We start from the raw sequence: 16,312 nt of genomic DNA on the forward strand, positions 1-16,312 counted from the left end.
CAGGCTTCCCTGGGTGAGCTCCAGGCTGGGCTGGGCTCTGGTAGAACTGCTAAGGCCCAGGAGGCATGGGCAGTGGCTGTACAGTTGAGAAGGCTCCTGTGGCTCCCGTGGGAACAGGAGTCATTGTCCTGGGCTGCGTGGTGATGGCCAGGGCCAGCGTGGACGCTGGTGAACGTGGCGGGAAGTGCTCCACCTCCCCAGGGACGGGAAGCCGGGACAGACACCGAGGAGCCGTCTCTGTGCGCAGAGGCCAGAACCCTCAGTCCCTCCCCGTCATGGTGCGTCTCCCTGTTCTGACCCAATTCAGTCATTGCCCACGGACACCGGCTCCACAGCTGAGGCCGTCCTGAGGACCGGGGAGTCAGCACTGGAGGGGGGGGCGGTGGGCATCAGCAGACAGAGAACCCCCACTCTTGGCACACTGAGGAGCAGGCAGGACGGGGGCTCTGAGCAAACACACCTGGATCTGGTCCTCCCTCTGCCTCTTAAGTTGCTGTGTGAGCTTGTGTAGGTTCCTTAACCTCTCTGGGTCTCGGCCTCCTCCTCTGTAAGATGGGCAGTAAGGGCCCCTGCTTCAGAGGACCGTGGGGAGGATGGAATGTCATGCTGCATGTACGTGGTTTAGCGCCGTGACGCAGGCCAGCTGTCATCCGCGTCACCGTGACGGGGAACGATGGGGTGAAAGTGGGGAGCTCCCTGGGAGCTCAGATGCAGGCTGAATCCAGCCTGGGGGAGGCCCCCTCACTGGTCCCCACAGCTGTGCCCCCTGCTGCACTGGCACTTCGGTGTCCCCCAGGCCCTGGCGGCTGGCACCTGAGCACACGTCTGTGGCACCGACATGAATCTGGGGTGACCCACTCACCCCGGTTTGCCTGGGACTGTCCCAGGTCTAGCAACGGAAGTCCTGCATCCCCAGAAATCCCTCGGTCCTGGGTGAACCAGGACGGTTGGTCACCCTACTAGATCTGAGTGTCGTCCTGGCCCTAGAGGTCACGAGCCCAGCTGGGTGGCTTTAGGCCAGGCCCTGCGGCTCTGTGGGCCTCAGTTCCCCCCGCCTGCCTGCCAGCTGGGCCGTCCATCCTGTGCTGCAGATGGTCAGGAACTGCTGCACGGCTCCCATCCGCGCCTCAGAGCCCCTGCCCACCTGGGCGGGGAGTGACCCCGATGTCCCCAGGGCATCGGGCTGAGCTGGGAGCACGGGCTCAGCTCTGGAGTCGGAGGCAGAGCCGGGCAGACCCACCCAGGCTCCCCACGGCCGTCTGAGCTGCCAACAGCGAGCGGGTCTCCCCTAAAAGCAGGCGTCGGCCAGCTGCACACGGCCAGAGAACCAAGACGCCCCAGACCACGAGGGCCCCCAGCCCTTCCCCGGCGGGGCCCAGAAGCCTTCCCTTCTGGAAACAGGGCAGAGGTGCTGTGGGAGTTACCGTGAGCGCTCCAGGGATGGAGCTTCCGCGGCAAGAAAGACACAGAAGACAAATTTTAAATATCAAAGGAAGCCGCAGCTCTTCTAGACAGATGTGCATTTGGCGGTGGCCGCGGCACGTGTTGTTCTCCCAGTGGGCGCGTCTGTGGCCCCAGACGGGGCGGTTTCCCGCGGCCTCTCCCCGCAGGAGAGATGCCCAGGGTCCTGGGGACTGTTCGCCTCTCACCGGCCCCGGCACACGGCGGGGGCTCAGGGAGCGCTGGCGTCTGATGGGGCCGGGAGGGACCGGGGGGACCGGGGCGTTTCCTCACCCCGCCGCGATGCACGGGAATCAGCCTTAGCCCACCCCACGGAGCCCCCGGGGTGCGTCGAGGCCAGCAGGGGACACGGCCTTCTCCGTCCCTGGGTCAGGGCCTCGCCGCCCCCACGGGCCCCCGGGGGCTGACCGGCACCCTCCCCGTCGCAGGTCGTTGTGCCCTTCTTCAGCCTGTTCATCAAGGACACCCACTTCCCGAGCGAGGGCTGTGCCAGCCGCCTCCCCAACGGGCACGTCACCCTCAGGTAGGACCCGGGGCTCCGTGGCACCGCCGTCGAGTCAGACAGCCCCAGGGGACGTCCCAGGGCAGGGGTCCTCCTGAGGAGGGGTCCTCAGGCCGAGGGCAGGGGGGGCAGAAGGGAAGGACGACGTCTGCCCCTCTGCAGACAGGCACCGCAGCAGCTCACGCGTCCCCTCCTCCAGGAAGCCCCCCTTGCCCTCCCAGTTAGGAGGAGGCCGTCCGTCGGGGTTGCCCAGTGCAGTGGCTGGGCGCCCCCATTCACGGCCTCCCTGTGGCCCTCAGGAGCAACGCTGGGCTGACTGCACCCTGTACCCCGTCACCCCACAGGCGCACGTGTCTCGGAGTGGCCCTGCCGAGGGAGGGCTGGTGGGCTAAGCGGGGTGGAGACGAGGCCAGGAGCCCTGTGGGGCTGGGCAGTGGCTGTGGGGCCCCGTCACAGGAGGGTGGGGGCTGTTCCCCGCTGCCCCTCCTGGGTGTTGGCCCAGCAGGGACCTGGTGGGTGTGCAGCCCCTCCACCTCCACCCCTGAGCCGGTCCTCTGCTCCAGCTGAGCCTCAGTCTCTCCCTCTGTAAAATGGGCTTCGATTCTGGCCTCCGCCGGGGGCTGGGAGGACCGGACCACGCACCTGAGGCCTCTGGCCCTGAGATGCTCCCGCTGGAGGGGCCTGTGCCAACGCCCCACCAGACCCCCACATGCTGCCTGCTGACCCCTGGGACAGTCCGGGCTCCAGGCACGGGCTCGGGCGAGACTGCAGAGCTCCAAGGGGCCTGGGGTCCTTGCTCCGGTGCCCGTGACACCAGCCAGGCGTGGGAGGGAGGGGACAAGACTGCAGAACGCGGGGAGCAGGGCGGCGGGGCCAGGCGTAGCCCCCGAGCCTGAGCCGTGTGCGCCACAGAGCAGAGTCCCCACCCGTGCGTGACGTTTGTCATGCTGTTTACTTCAAGTCCCGCTTTAAGTTGGCTCACTTTTTAAAACCAATACAGTATTTAAATTTTACTTAAATGAATTTATCTAAATTGTAAATGTTTATTTAAGTGTAGTTTCCTCACTCTGTTCATCAATGAACATGTATCATTTGCCATGAGTAGAGAATAACCATAAAAGTAAAAACAAGGAGAATAAGATAATGGCCAACTCCAGGGGTGCGGGAGGCCGCCGGGGCCGTAGCCTGAGCCGAGCTCTCTCCGTCAGAAACGGAGGCTCAGGTGCGTCTCCAGCGCTGGGTTCTGCAGACGCCTGATGGAGTGATCAGAGGAAATGAAGGGGGTTTGAAGAGGACATTTTTGCTGGGTATGTCAGTGAGAGTTTTCCAGAGAAACAGAACCAAAGGATCTATGTGTGTGTGTATGTATCGTCAGACATTTATTTTAAGGAATTGGCTTGCTCGATCATGGGGCTGGCAAGTCTAAGATCTGTGGAGCAGCTGGTGTTGAAGTCCTGACGCAGAATTTCTTCTGGTACCCTCAGTTCCTTGCTCTGAAGGCCCCTGTCTCGGTTTCCCAGCTGCTCTGACAAACACCCCACAGCGGGCTGGCTTAACAGCAGGGATTTACTGGCTCAGCGTCAGAGGCTGAGGGCCGGCTCTCCCCGGGGCAGCAGCATTCTGGCTGACCGGCAGTCCTCGGTTCCTTGGCTTTCCTGTCACATGGCCACATCCTCTCCTTTCTCTCTGGGTTCCCTGACTCCCGGCTTCTCACCCCTCCCCGTGGCTCTCTCATAAGTCCTCCAGGGACAGGGTTAGGACCCACCCTGAGTCAGCTGGCCACACCTCGTTACAAATACTGTCTTCATAGGGTCCATCCACAGTGGGTTCACACCCACAGGGATGGGGTTAAGAACGTGTTTTGGGGGTACATAACCCTACCATGCCACCTACTACAGCCTCCGACTGATTGGAGGAGACCCACCCTCATCTCCGTTACTTAAAGTCGACTGATTGTGGGTGCTCATCTCATCCATGAAATACCTTCATAGCAACACGTAGGCCAGCGTTTGACGAGACAGCCAGGCACCATAACCCAGCCAGGCTGACACATAACATGAACCATCGCACGGGGTCACTCTCTCATTTATCGCCCCTTTTCCACCCGAATCCCCTCCCCACTTCCAGAACTGGAGGAGCCCCCAGTCTGGGGAAGTATGTGGCCCTTGCTGGCCCAGAACCCCGTGAAGTGGGATTTTAGGGTATCTGTAAGGGGACTTCAGAGCCTGCTCCCTCGGGTACCTCAGTGGGAGGTGACGAGAGCGAGTCTGGCCACGCACCCTCGAGGATGACCGCCAGGCACCGGTGTGCCTCTATGTTATGTCTCTTTGACCCTGGCAGAAATTTCTGGAGCTGGCCAAGCAGGTTGGAGAGTTCATCAGCTGGAAACAAGTGGAGTGTCCCTTTGACCAAGACCCCAGCGTCACCCAATACCTGCTCACTGCCCCCATGTTCAGCGAGGACGGTAAGGTGCCCAGGGCCTGCCCACCCCCGGGTCACTTGTGCAGACACCCTTTGGGGCTCTCTGCTCTGAGCAGGGATGCAGCACGCCCGCCCTCTGCCGGCATTGCTGGTGGGCACCCCGGGAGCCAGGACGGGGCTGAGGAGCTGCGGCCAGGCCAGGCACCACCTGGACGGTGTTTGGACACTGCTGGGCATTGTAAATCTGAGCCATCCATCCGAATCTCTCCCAGGGCTCACATGGAGGTGTCTGAGCACTCGGCGGACAGTGGGTCTCCCCTCAGCTCGGGGGTGTCTGAGAGGGAGAGAGACACTGGCTTGAAAAGATGAAGTGTATTTTCTCCAGAGTGCTGTCAGTGTCTGTTCCCTCCAATAAATCAGCATTCCAATCTTGACGTTGGGCAGATACAACAAATATGTTTGCTGAGTGAACCCCAGGACTTCCACCCTCTAGGAAGATAAAGCACAGAGACGCGGTCAGGTAGGCTGGCAGGGGTCTTCACAAGTGGGGGGCACCGTGGCCCCAAGCTTGGCTGCTCTCTCGATCCAGGATGCCTGAGCTCCCAACCCACCTGCAAGGCCCCTGCTCAGCACGATGGAGGCCTGGCTCCTCATCCCAGCAGGTGTGTTGAAGATGGACCCACAGCCATGCCTGGGAGAAGCTTCTCTGCCAAAAAAAAAAAAAAAAAAAGAAGAGGAGAGATATTTAAATGATATTGCTTTTGAATTAGTAATAATTTCAAATTTGCCATTTTATTTGTATTTTGGAGACAGTAACTTTTGAGAGGGGGTGTACACACCACACACACACCTGGTGGGAAAGCAGCCCCAGTTGCTCCCACCCCAGCCTGAGCAGGTTCCTTACCTGCCCTGGGTCTCGCCTGCCCCACCTGTAAGGTAGGGTATGAGAGAACCTACTTCCCAGGCTTGTGGTCACAGCCGACAGGATTGCACTCAGTCAGTATCGGGTGTATTCATTTTCTATTGGTGCTGTAACAAATTTCTGCCAACTTGGTTGCTTGGAACAACACAAACGTACTCTCTTACAGTTCTGGGACTTAGGTGTTCAAAATCGGCTTCCCTGGGCTAAAGGCCAAGTTTCAGCAGGGCCAGTCCCGCCTGGAGGCTCTGAGGGGACAATCCGTTTCCTGGCCTCTTCTGTCTTCTAGTGTCCACCTGCAGTCCTTGGCTTGTGGCCCCCTCCTCCATCTCCAAAGCCCGTCACTCCACTCTCTGCCTCCTCTCTCCTGTAGGCAAATCTCCCTCTGCCTCCCTCTCAGAAGACACTGTGATTGCATTTAGGTCCCACCAAGATACTCCAGCTTCCTCTCCCCATCTCAAGATCGTTAACCTCATCACATCTGCAAGGTCCCCTTTGCCATGTAAGGCAACATATTCTCAGGGTCCAAGGATGAGGACCTGATGTCTCTGGTGAGCGTGATTCGGCAGATGGAAGCAGTTATTAGGAAGATTATTGTTATCATTAGCCAGTGGCCTCTTCAGAAATTGGCAATAAAATGTGCGAAACCAGCCTTATTGAGGAGAGGTGAGGATGGGGATCTCAGGGCAGGGGAGAAGGAGGGCATTTCCCTCACTCAACAAGTATTTCCGGAAAGCCTGCTGTGTGTGAGGCACTGTGCAGCAGCAAACATATATACAGAGCCCTGGCCTTCCTAGAGCTCCATCGGAAAGGAGCACCTCCCATTTTTACCCATTCTTCCTCCTGCTCCCCCACTCCCCGCCCCCCGCCCAAAAAAAAGGAAAGCAAGAGAAGAGATGCAAGAAGATTTCCTGAGCTTGCCTGGGTCCAGCCTGTACTCACCACAGCCATCCTGGCTGACGGGGGGTCTTCCCCAGGTCATTTGAGGGCTGAGGGAGGAAGGAAACAGGAGGCACCCAGGACCCATAATGGGGAGACCTTGGCAGGTGATGAGAGTGTTGGGGAGCTCCTTGAAGCTTCCATGAGCTGGACTTGGTGGCCCCAAAAACTTCCACCCTCTTTGCATTCACCATGAGTTCGGGTCTTGGGTGCCAAAGGGGACAGACCCCATCATAAGGAAAATGCTCCACCGGTTCCACCTACAAGGCCAGGCCGAGAGCTTCTCTGAGGAATGGGGTGGAATGCATTTAGTCTCCAAAGAAAAGTGGGCGGATGGCTTTCATTAAGAGTGGAGGAAAGTCTGGCAAGTGCCGGGAGGTTCATACCGGTGGTCCCCGGCAGGAGTCCCTGTGCAGGAGAGAAGGCAAGGCCAGAGAGCAGGGCCCTGAGGGACCCATCCAGCCTGAACGGATGGCAGGGCCCTGCAGAGGTGGCTGTGTGTGGGCCTCAGGGTATCCTCTGCAGGGGGAGCAGTGGCCTGGGCTGCCCCCTGGCTCTCTTCAGGTGGGCAGTCCCACATGCAAAGGCCAAGTGGGGAGCTTCTACCCTCACCCTTCCCCTCTCAAACTGGATAAAAGACAGTTGATCAACAGGTGCCAATACTGACACGACAGAGATATTAGAATTATCTAAGACAGTTCTAAGATAAAGCCAGGGTAAAAATGCTTCCATGAGCAATTATGAACAGGCTTGAAACAAATGAAAATACAGAAAGTCAAATGGAACAAAGAGCCAAATGAAAACCTTAGAACTGAAAAGTACAGTAACTGAAATAGGAAACTCAGTGGATGGGCTCCAGAGGAGAATGGAGAGGACAGGGGAAAGAATCTGTGATTGGGAAGACAGAACAGCAGAAAGTGCCCAGTCTGAACAACAGAGAGAAAGTAAATAGGTGGAAACAGAGCCTCAGGGACCTATGAAACTATAACAAAATATCTAACATTCATGTCATCAGAGTCCAAGAAGGAGAAGAAAAAAGAAGGCAGAGTTGAAAAAGTACTGAAGAAAGAATGGCTGGAAACTCCCCAGATTTGGAAAAGACATAAACCTACAGACTCAAGAAGCTGAGTGACCCTCAAACAGGATAAACCCAAGGAACCCCACACCAAGACATATCATAGTCAAACTTCTGAAGACTAAAGAAAGAGAAACAAACCTTGAAAGCAATGAGGGAGAAATGATGCCTTACGTACAGGGGAGAAACAATTTGAATGACAACAGATTTCTCATTAGAAACCACAGAAGTCAGAAGGAAATAGCACATTTTTCAAGCACTGGAATAAAAGAACAGTCAAACCAGAATCCTATATCCAGTGAAAATATCCTTCATAACAAAGGGAGAAATGAAGACATTCTCAAATGAAGGAAAACAAGAAAAAGTTGTCACCAATGGACTTATCCTAAAAGAATAGCTAAAGGAAGTTCTCTAAACAGAAAGGAAGGAATAAAACAAGGAACTTTGGGACATCAGAATGAAAGAAAGAACACAGTAAGCAAAAGTATGGGTAAATACAGTAGACTTTCCTTCTCTTGAGTTTTCTAAATTATGTTTGATGGTTGAAATAATAACTGTCTGATGTGGTTCTAAATGTAAGTAGAGGAAATATTTAAGATAACTGTGTTATAAATGGGAGAGGGTGAAGGGATGTAATGGGAGGAAAGGTTTCCATAGATCAATCAAACTAGTAAAATGACAAAACCAGTTGACTGTGATAAAATTGTGTATATATAATTTACTACCTCAAGCAACCATAAAAAAGCTATACAAAGAGATATACTCAAAAACCCTATAGTTAAATCAAAATGGAATTCTAAAAACAATTCAGGTAACTGACAGGAAGATGTTTAAGAAAAAGAAAACATAGAAACAAAATACAGAAAGAACTAAGAAAACAATATAAAATGCATACTTAAGCCCTAACATATCAATAATTATGTTAAATGTAAATGGTCTAAATATACCAAGTAAAAAATAGAGATTGGCAGAGTGGATTTCAAAAACATGACCAACTATAAGCTCAGTAAGAAACTCACTTCGAATATAATGATATGGGCAGGTTCAAAGTAAAAGGATGGAAAAAGATATATCATGCAAACATTAATCAAAGGAAAGAAGAAGTAGCAATATTAACAGATAAAGTAGACTTCAGAGGAAAGAAAATTCATAGAGACAGTGAACAACATTAGATAATAAGAGGATCAATCCCCAAGAAGACATAGAATCCTATATGCGTATTCACCAAACAACAGAGCTGCAAAAACTTACAGAACTCAAAGGAGAAATAAACAAATCCACAATTTTCTTGTTCAACAGAACTAGACAGAAAATCAGCAAAGACATAGAACTCAACACCACCGTCAACAACAGGCTCTAACAAACATTTATAGAACACTCCACCCAACTAGAGCATAACACACATTCTTTTCAATTACCCAAGGAACATCTACCAAGATACCAACATATACTAGGGTATCCTGGGCCATAAAACAAATGTTAACAAATTTAAAAGAATTGAAATCATACATTGTATGTTTTCTGACCACAATGGAATCAAACTAGAAATAAATAACAGAAAGATAACAGGAAAATCTCCAAACACTTGGAAACTAAACAAAATATTTCTAAATAATCCATGAATCAAAGAAGTCTCAAGGGAAATTAAAAAACAAAACAAAACAAAACACATTGGGCTAAATGAAAATGAAAATACAATCAAAATGTGTGGTACACAGCTAAAGCAAGGCTGAGATGGAAATTTACAGCACTGAATGCATGTATCAAAAAAAAAAAAAGAATCTCAAATCAATAACCTAAGCCCCCACTTCAAAAACATAGAAAAAGTAGAGCAAAATAAGCTCAAAGTCAGCAGAAGGAAATCAGAACAGATAAGAGTAGAAATCAATGAAACTGAAAAAAAAAAAAAACAGAAAAATCAATTTAACAAAGGGGTCATTCTTTGAAAATAATAAAATTGAAAATCCTGTAGAAAAGAACCTGTTGACAAAGAAAATGAGAGAGAAGACACAAATTACTAAATCAGGAATGAAACAGGAACTATTACCACAGACTCTGCAGACACCGAAAGGATAATAAGGGAATACTACAGACAACTCTACACAGATAAATTTGACAAAATGGCCAATTCCTCAAAAAACAGAAACTCCCACAACTCAAGATAAAATAATTTGAATAGCCCTATAACTATTAAGGAATTTGTAATTTAAAAGTGTCCAAAAATGAAATCTGCAGGTCCAGATGGTTACACTGGAGAAGTCTACCAAATATTTAAGGAATAATTAACACCAGTTCTAAACAATCTCTTTCAGAAAATAGAAGAGAAGTTAAACTTCCTAATTCATTTTATGAAGCCAATGTTACACTGATACCAAAACCTGATAGACAATACAAAAAAAAAAAAAAAAGAAAAAGAAATTACAGACCAAGACCCTTCATAAATATCAATGCAAAAATCCTCAACAAAATATTAACAAATACAAGTAGGCAATATATAAAACAATTATACACCATGACGAAGTATGGTTTAATCCAGGGATACAAGATTGGTTCAATATTTGAAAATCATTTGAAGTAATCCACCGTATTACCAGGCTAAAGAAGAAAAATCACATGGTCATATCAGTCAATGAAGAGAAAGCATTTAACAAAATCCCAACATCCATTCATGGTAAAAAAAAAAAAAAAAAAAAAAAAAATCAGAAAAATAGAAATCAAGACAACCTTCCTCAACTTGATTAAAAAAAATCCGTTTACATAAAAACTTCAGCTAACATCATATTTAATGGTGAAACACTTTCCCTCTAAGACCAGTAATAAGGTGAATCTGTCCATTCTCGCCACTTTTATTCAACATAGTGATGGAAGTTCTAGCCAGCGCAATAAGGCAATAGAAGGAAATAAAAGGTATACAGATTGAAAAGTAAGAATTAAAACTGTGCCTATTTGCATAGGATGTAAAAAATCCCAAAGAAGAAATAAAAAACCTCCTAGAACTAATAAGTGAGTTCAGCAAGGCTGCAGGACACAAAACAAACAAAAAAAAATAAATAGTATTTCTATATTCTAGCAATACAAACATGGAACTAAAAGTAAAATTAAATATCACTTATATTCACTCAGAAAGTGAAATACAGAGGTTTAATCTAACAAAACATGTACAGGACTTGTACTTAGAAAACAACACTGCTGATGAAGGAACTCAAGCAGATTTAAATAAACGGAAAGACATACCATGTTCATGGATTAGCAGACTCAGCATAGCAAATGTGCCAGCTCTCCCCAAGTTTATATACAGGCTAAAGGCAATTCCTATCAAAATCCCAGCAAGCTTTTCTGTCAAAATAAACAAGCTATTCTAAAATGTATATGGAAAGAGGAACTAGAATAGCTAAAACAATCTTTAAAAGGAATAAAGTTAGAGGAATCATTCTGCCCAACATTAAGCCACAATAATCAATACAGTTTGATACTGGCAGCCAGAAAGACACATTGATCAATGAACAGAAGAGAGCACCCAAAAATAGGTCCACACAAATATGCCCAAGTGATTTTTGAGAAATGGGCAAAAGCAATTGAATTCAGGAAAAATAGCCTTTTAGTAAATGATGCTAGAACAACGGGATATCCATAGCCAAAAGTGAACCTCAACCTAAAGCTCACATCTTATACAAAATTTTACTCAGAATGGATCATGGACTTAAATGTAAAATGTAAAACTATAAAACTTTTAGAAAAACAGTTGGAGAAAAACTTCAGGATGTAGGGCTAGACAAAGAACTTTTAGACTTGACACTAAAAGCATGATCCTTAAAAGGAAAAAATGATACTTTGGATTTCCTCAGAATTAAAAACTTTTGCTCTGTGAAGGACCCTAAGAAGCTTCAAAGACAAGTTACTGACTGGGAGAAACTGTTTTCAAACCACATATCCAACAAGGGAATAGTAGCTAGAATATATAAAGAGCTCTCAAAATTCAACAACAAAATAAAATCCAATTAGCAAATAGGCAAAAGACATGAAGAGGCATTTCACCGAAGAGGCTATACAGATGGCAAATAAACACATGAAAAGATGCTCAACATCATTAGCCATTAGGGAAACGCAAATTAAAAACACAATGAGATATGACTACACACCTATCAGAATGGCTAAAATAAAAATTATTGATAACACCGTACTGGTGAGAATGCAGAGAAACTAGATCACTCATACATTGCTGGGGGGAATATAAAATGGTACAGCCACTTGGGAAAGAAAATGGAAGTTTCTTATAAAATTAAGCATGCAATTACTATACAATCCAGCAATTTCACCCCTGGGTTTTATCCCAGAGAAATGAAAACTTATATTCCCACAAAATCCTTTACATGAATGTTTTCGCAGCTTTATTCTTTATAGCCCCAAACTGGAAACAACCTAGATGTCCTTCAGTGGGTGAAAGGGTAAACTAACTGTGGTACATCCATACCTTGGAAAACTACTCCGCAGTGAAAAGGAATGAGCTACTGATGCATGCAGCAAGCTGGATGGATCTGCAGAGAATTAAACTGAATGTGTGTGTGTGTGGGGGGGGGGGGAATCCCAGAAGTTACATGCTGCATGCTTCCATTTATATAACATTCCTGAAATGACAAAATGTAGAAATGAAGAACAGATTAGTGGTTTCCAGGGGTTAGGGGCATTGGGGGTGGGTGTGGCCATCAGAGGGCACTGTAAGGGATCCTGGTAGAAGTGGAAATAGTCTAAAGCTTGACCATATCAGTGTCAATGTATTAGGGTTCCCCAGGGAAACAGAACCAACAGGAGATGTCTGTAAATATGAGATTTTATGAAAGTGTCTCATGCAACTGTGGGGATGCACGAGTCCAAATTCCACAGGGCAGGCAGTGAGCTGGCAACTCCGATGAAGGTTCTCAGCGAACTCCCCGGGAGAGGCTGGCTAGCTGAAGAAGAGAAGGTTTCCTCTCTTCTCCCTTAAAAGGCTTCAACTGATTGGATTAAATCCAGCTGATTGAATTCCTTCATTGCCCTTCGTTGATGTAATCAGCCAGTTGACTGATGATTTAATAAACCAGCCTTCTGGTTGATTAACCAGCCACAAATGTCCTTGCAGCAAGGGTTAGGCCAGTGCTTGCTTGACCAGACACCTGGACACCATCACCTGGCCAAGCTGACACATGAACCAACCATCACAGTCAATCTCCTGTTTGTGATATTGTGTTGTAATTTTACAGGTGGTGACCCCTCAGGGAGTGGTCAAGGGTCCCTGGAATCTTTCTTACAACTGCATGTGCATCTACAATTATTTCCAAATAAAAAGTTTAATTTAAAAAAATGGGTGTGTCAGACTCTGCACATGGCGTGGGTTATCATCATCAACCGTAACTGCATGATTTCACTGCATTTTCTGCCTAGGTCTTTATCTGGCTTCTTATGAAAGGGAAAGCCCAGAGAACCAAACAGAAAAAGAGAGATGGAAATCGCTAAGGTGAGTCTGTTCACCTGGGCAGGGCCTGGCAGGTGAGGAGAGAGGGCTGGGGGATCAGAGATGCCAGGCTGTGGGCAGGGGGCAGGGGCAGGTCACCATCAAGGGCTGGGGTGGAGAGAGGGGGTGGGACCCCAACCCTCCCCGCCCGTCCCAGGGCTTGTGGCTGCCTCTGGGGTGGCTGAGGCGTGTGTCCGGAGCCAGGCACACAGGGAACCTCCTGCTTTGTTCGGCTGTTAGCACAGGCTGGGAAACAGTCACAGCCTTGGGCCCTGAGGACTAAGCCAAAAGGATCTGCAGATTTGCAAAACACCCAGCTGGGGTAGAGAGACTGCCTCCTCTAAGTGAGATGCTGGATGGGATGCGATGCACAACCAGGTGTGGGAGCAAAGTCTGACATGTGTTTAAAGCGTCTCCTGCATGTTTCAATCTGCAGAGGTTCTATTTTGGGGAAGACATGAGAAGCACTGAGCTGGAGGAGGAGGGAGAGCTGGAGTCAGAAGCAGCCTCTGCAGCCCTGCCATGGATGGCCTCCGGGGATGTGGGGGGACACGAGGAGGCACAGGCAGAGCCTCACTACTTTCAAGCATGAGCCAGGGGCCCAGGGCCTCGCCACAATGGCATCTGGGGCACAGGAGACCTTTTGTGCAACCTCCACCCTGGCAGGACCCAGGGCCCACCGTCCAGGCATACAGGGTGGCATGGGCCTGGGGGTCATGGTGGTAGTCAGTCTGTCTGTCCTTGGCAAGGACGTGGCACTGCCCCCAGAGGCTCAGGTGACTGCAATCTCGCCATCTCGCCGAGTGACGCGTGCCACGGAGGTCAATACCCAGGATCCTGCCTGGGAGCCCCTGCATCTGCAGCACAAATCATGGTGTGATACGAGACCCTCCTGCAAGCACTCGGAGCCCATCAGTGTCGGACCTCGGGGTGGATGGACCCCTGCCCCTGCCTCTCCAAACGGGCTTTTTATGTAGCACCGTCTGGATCCTACTGGTCTTGGGACAGCTTTCTGGTGACAGATGGGAACAAGTCAGCAGAGCAAATGTGACTCACGGTGTGGACAGCAGGCGCAGTACAGCCCTGCCGCCAAGCTCGCCTGTCAACTTTAGAATCGGTATAAGTGTGCACTCGTACATCCTTGTACATCCACGCCCAGCTGCGTGTCTCACCTGCGGGCTCGTGATGCGCTTCTGCCCAGGCCAGGGAACGTGGCAGCCTGGTGTCAGGAGTGGGATGTAGCAGCTGTTTTCTTTCCATAGACCCATGTTGTGCTGGCAGTGCCTGGTGCACAGTAGGTGCTTAATAAACCTCCGGTGGACAGATATGACAGCTACGTGCAACCAGATGCCCGGGCACCCTTGGCCCCACTGTAGGATTTGTGCCAGGAAGCAAAGGGGCTGTGCAGCAGCTGAGATGCCTCTGGCATGCAATGAGGTCACCCAGCCAGGAAGTTGGGGTGTGATGTGGACCCCTCTTCTGGTCCAGCTCCTCCTCCTCCTCCTGGGGGAGTTGGGAGCCTGCTGGGGGCCCTGCTCAGTACCTGCCTTGGCAGTCCACCAGGAACCCGGGCAGAGGAGGGCAGGCAGGCCCCAGGACCTCTCTCCTGGCTTGGGGCTTTCTGCTGGAGTGAGCCCAGGACCTCGGCGGGCAGCAGGGGAGGGCTGCACGGGGTCTGCCCTTCCCTCTTCCATCTCGGGCCCGGGGAGAGCGGGTGGGGGGGACTGGCGGCAGAGCTGGAACGAGGCTTCCGCCGTGCCCAGTGCTCTCCACCCTCATCACACCACATCCAGCTGCTGGCAGGGGCCTGGGTGGGAGGTCTGGGGTCCCAGGAGCTGGCTGGAAGCACCCGGTCCATCCCCTCATGCCCACCCGACGCCCTCCCTCGACCCTGCATTCACCCGGGGAACGACAGGAAGGGCCCTCTGCAGACGCCAGCAGGGTCGGGCCCTGCCCCGGCCTCAGTGGGCGCGTCAGGGGCGGGCGGCCGGAGGAGCTGGGCCCGGCTCACAGGAAGTCTTTGGAGGTCCAGGCCCCGAGCGCGTTACGGAGGGGGCTCCGGGCTCACCCTGAGCGCTCAAGGCCAAGCCGTTCGCCTGGCTCCATCCGCTCGGGCAGGGGCAGGGGAGGAGACCCGGCATCCCGGCTCGGGAGGCGGCAGGTGCAGGGGCCGCTGGGGTCGGGGGGTCATGGAGGCTCTGCGGGGCATGCGCACCTGGGCGGGGCCTGGGGCCTGGGCGGGGCGTGTGCACCTGGGCGGGGCGCGCGCCTGGGCGGGACCTGGGTGGGGCATGCGCATCTGGGCGGGGCCTAGGGCCTGGGCGGGGCTTGTGCACCTGGGCGGGGCGCGCGCCTGGGCGGGACCTGGGTGGGGCATGCGCATCTGGGCGGGGCATGTGCACCTGGGCGGGGCGTGTGCGCCCGGGCGGGGCCTGGGCGGGGCGTGTGCACCTGGGCGGAGCATGTACGCCTGGGTGGGGCGCGCACCTGGGCGGGGTGTGCGCACCTGGGCGGGGCGTGTGCGCCCGTGAGGAGGTGTCAGTGGCTCCCGCGGTGCTCCAGAGTGCTGCTGGCGAGGCCCTGCCCGGCGCCAGGTGAGACGGATTCCGGACACGCGGGCGCAGGGTTTGCAGCGCCAGGCTCAGCCGCGGCCCAGGCTCTTTGGTCGCCGACTACGTTATCTCCGACCCCTCCAGGAGGGGCTGGAAAGTTCTTCTCCGACTGAGGCTTGGCCCCGGAGGTCCCTGGACCTGGCTGGGGTGCAGGGTTGATTCATCCTCACACGGGTGTCTCTGTGGGTCCTCCTCCCGAAAGTTCCCTGGGCAGCCCCCAGCACCTTCCTAGGCAAGGGCTTCCCCGCTGTGGCGCTCGGCTCTGCGGAGACCTCTTCCCTAACGACTCGGGCACGGACAGCCGGCCGCCAACGTGGCCCTTTTTCTTGCAGGTCGCTCCGGCGGGCATCAGACCTCAGTCTCCCCCAACACCCCCCCCACCTCCCCGCGGGACTCCTAGGAGGTTCTCGGGGAGGGACCGGGAGGGGCTCCCCAGCTGGGCCAAACCACCCTCCAAGCAGCTCCCTCCCCAGTTCCCAGCTCCTGACCCGCTGGGTGAAGGGGACCAGGAGCCGGGTAGCTGGTTCTCAGCCAAGCACCACAGTGGGGACGTGCCTCAGCTGGACCCTCCATTTAACGCCCTGAAACACGAATGCTGGCCCCAGGCCAGGCCCTTTACCTGCAGCAAACAGACTCCATGAGGTAGGTGCCGCCCCTGTCCCCTTGGCCAGCGACGAAATGGGGCTCAGAAAGGCAAGGGGCCTGGATTTCTCAAGGTCCATCAGCCCTCGGAGCTCTGTCCCCAAGGACTGCACCGGGCGGAGGGAAGTCAGGAGTGGTGACGGGCCACCTGGTCTACCCACAGCCTCAGGGGCAGCGCTCACCTCTCTCCCCCAGCCCCCCCACCTCTTTAGGGGGTCACTGGGCCTCCTGTCACCCCTGGTGTTCCAGGAGT

The 16,312-nt window shown here is 52.2% G+C and overlaps 1 protein-coding gene across 1 annotated transcript in view; it reads left to right on the forward strand.

The window, feature by feature from the left end:
* The window catches only part of RASGEF1C (RasGEF domain family member 1C), a 31,944-nt gene extending 18,540 nt beyond the window's left edge, over window positions 1-13,404 (forward strand). The window contains exons 10-16 of the mRNA XM_037817467.1: window positions 1,890-1,984; window positions 2,163-2,346; window positions 2,527-2,842; window positions 4,091-4,200; window positions 4,304-4,427; window positions 12,736-12,808; window positions 13,242-13,404. Coding sequence (XP_037673395.1) covers window positions 1,890-1,984; window positions 2,163-2,346; window positions 2,527-2,842; window positions 4,091-4,200; window positions 4,304-4,427; window positions 12,736-12,808; window positions 13,242-13,266 — 927 coding nt within the window. The 3' untranslated portion in view covers window positions 13,267-13,404. The remainder of the gene's footprint in view (window positions 1-1,889; window positions 1,985-2,162; window positions 2,347-2,526; window positions 2,843-4,090; window positions 4,201-4,303; window positions 4,428-12,735; window positions 12,809-13,241) is intronic.
* Window positions 13,405-16,312: the final 2,908 nt, after the last annotated feature.

This window comes from Choloepus didactylus, chromosome 24 (genome assembly GCF_015220235.1).
Source record: "Choloepus didactylus isolate mChoDid1 chromosome 24, mChoDid1.pri, whole genome shotgun sequence".
In the NCBI taxonomy this organism is placed as follows: Eukaryota; Metazoa; Chordata; class Mammalia; order Pilosa; family Megalonychidae; genus Choloepus; species Choloepus didactylus.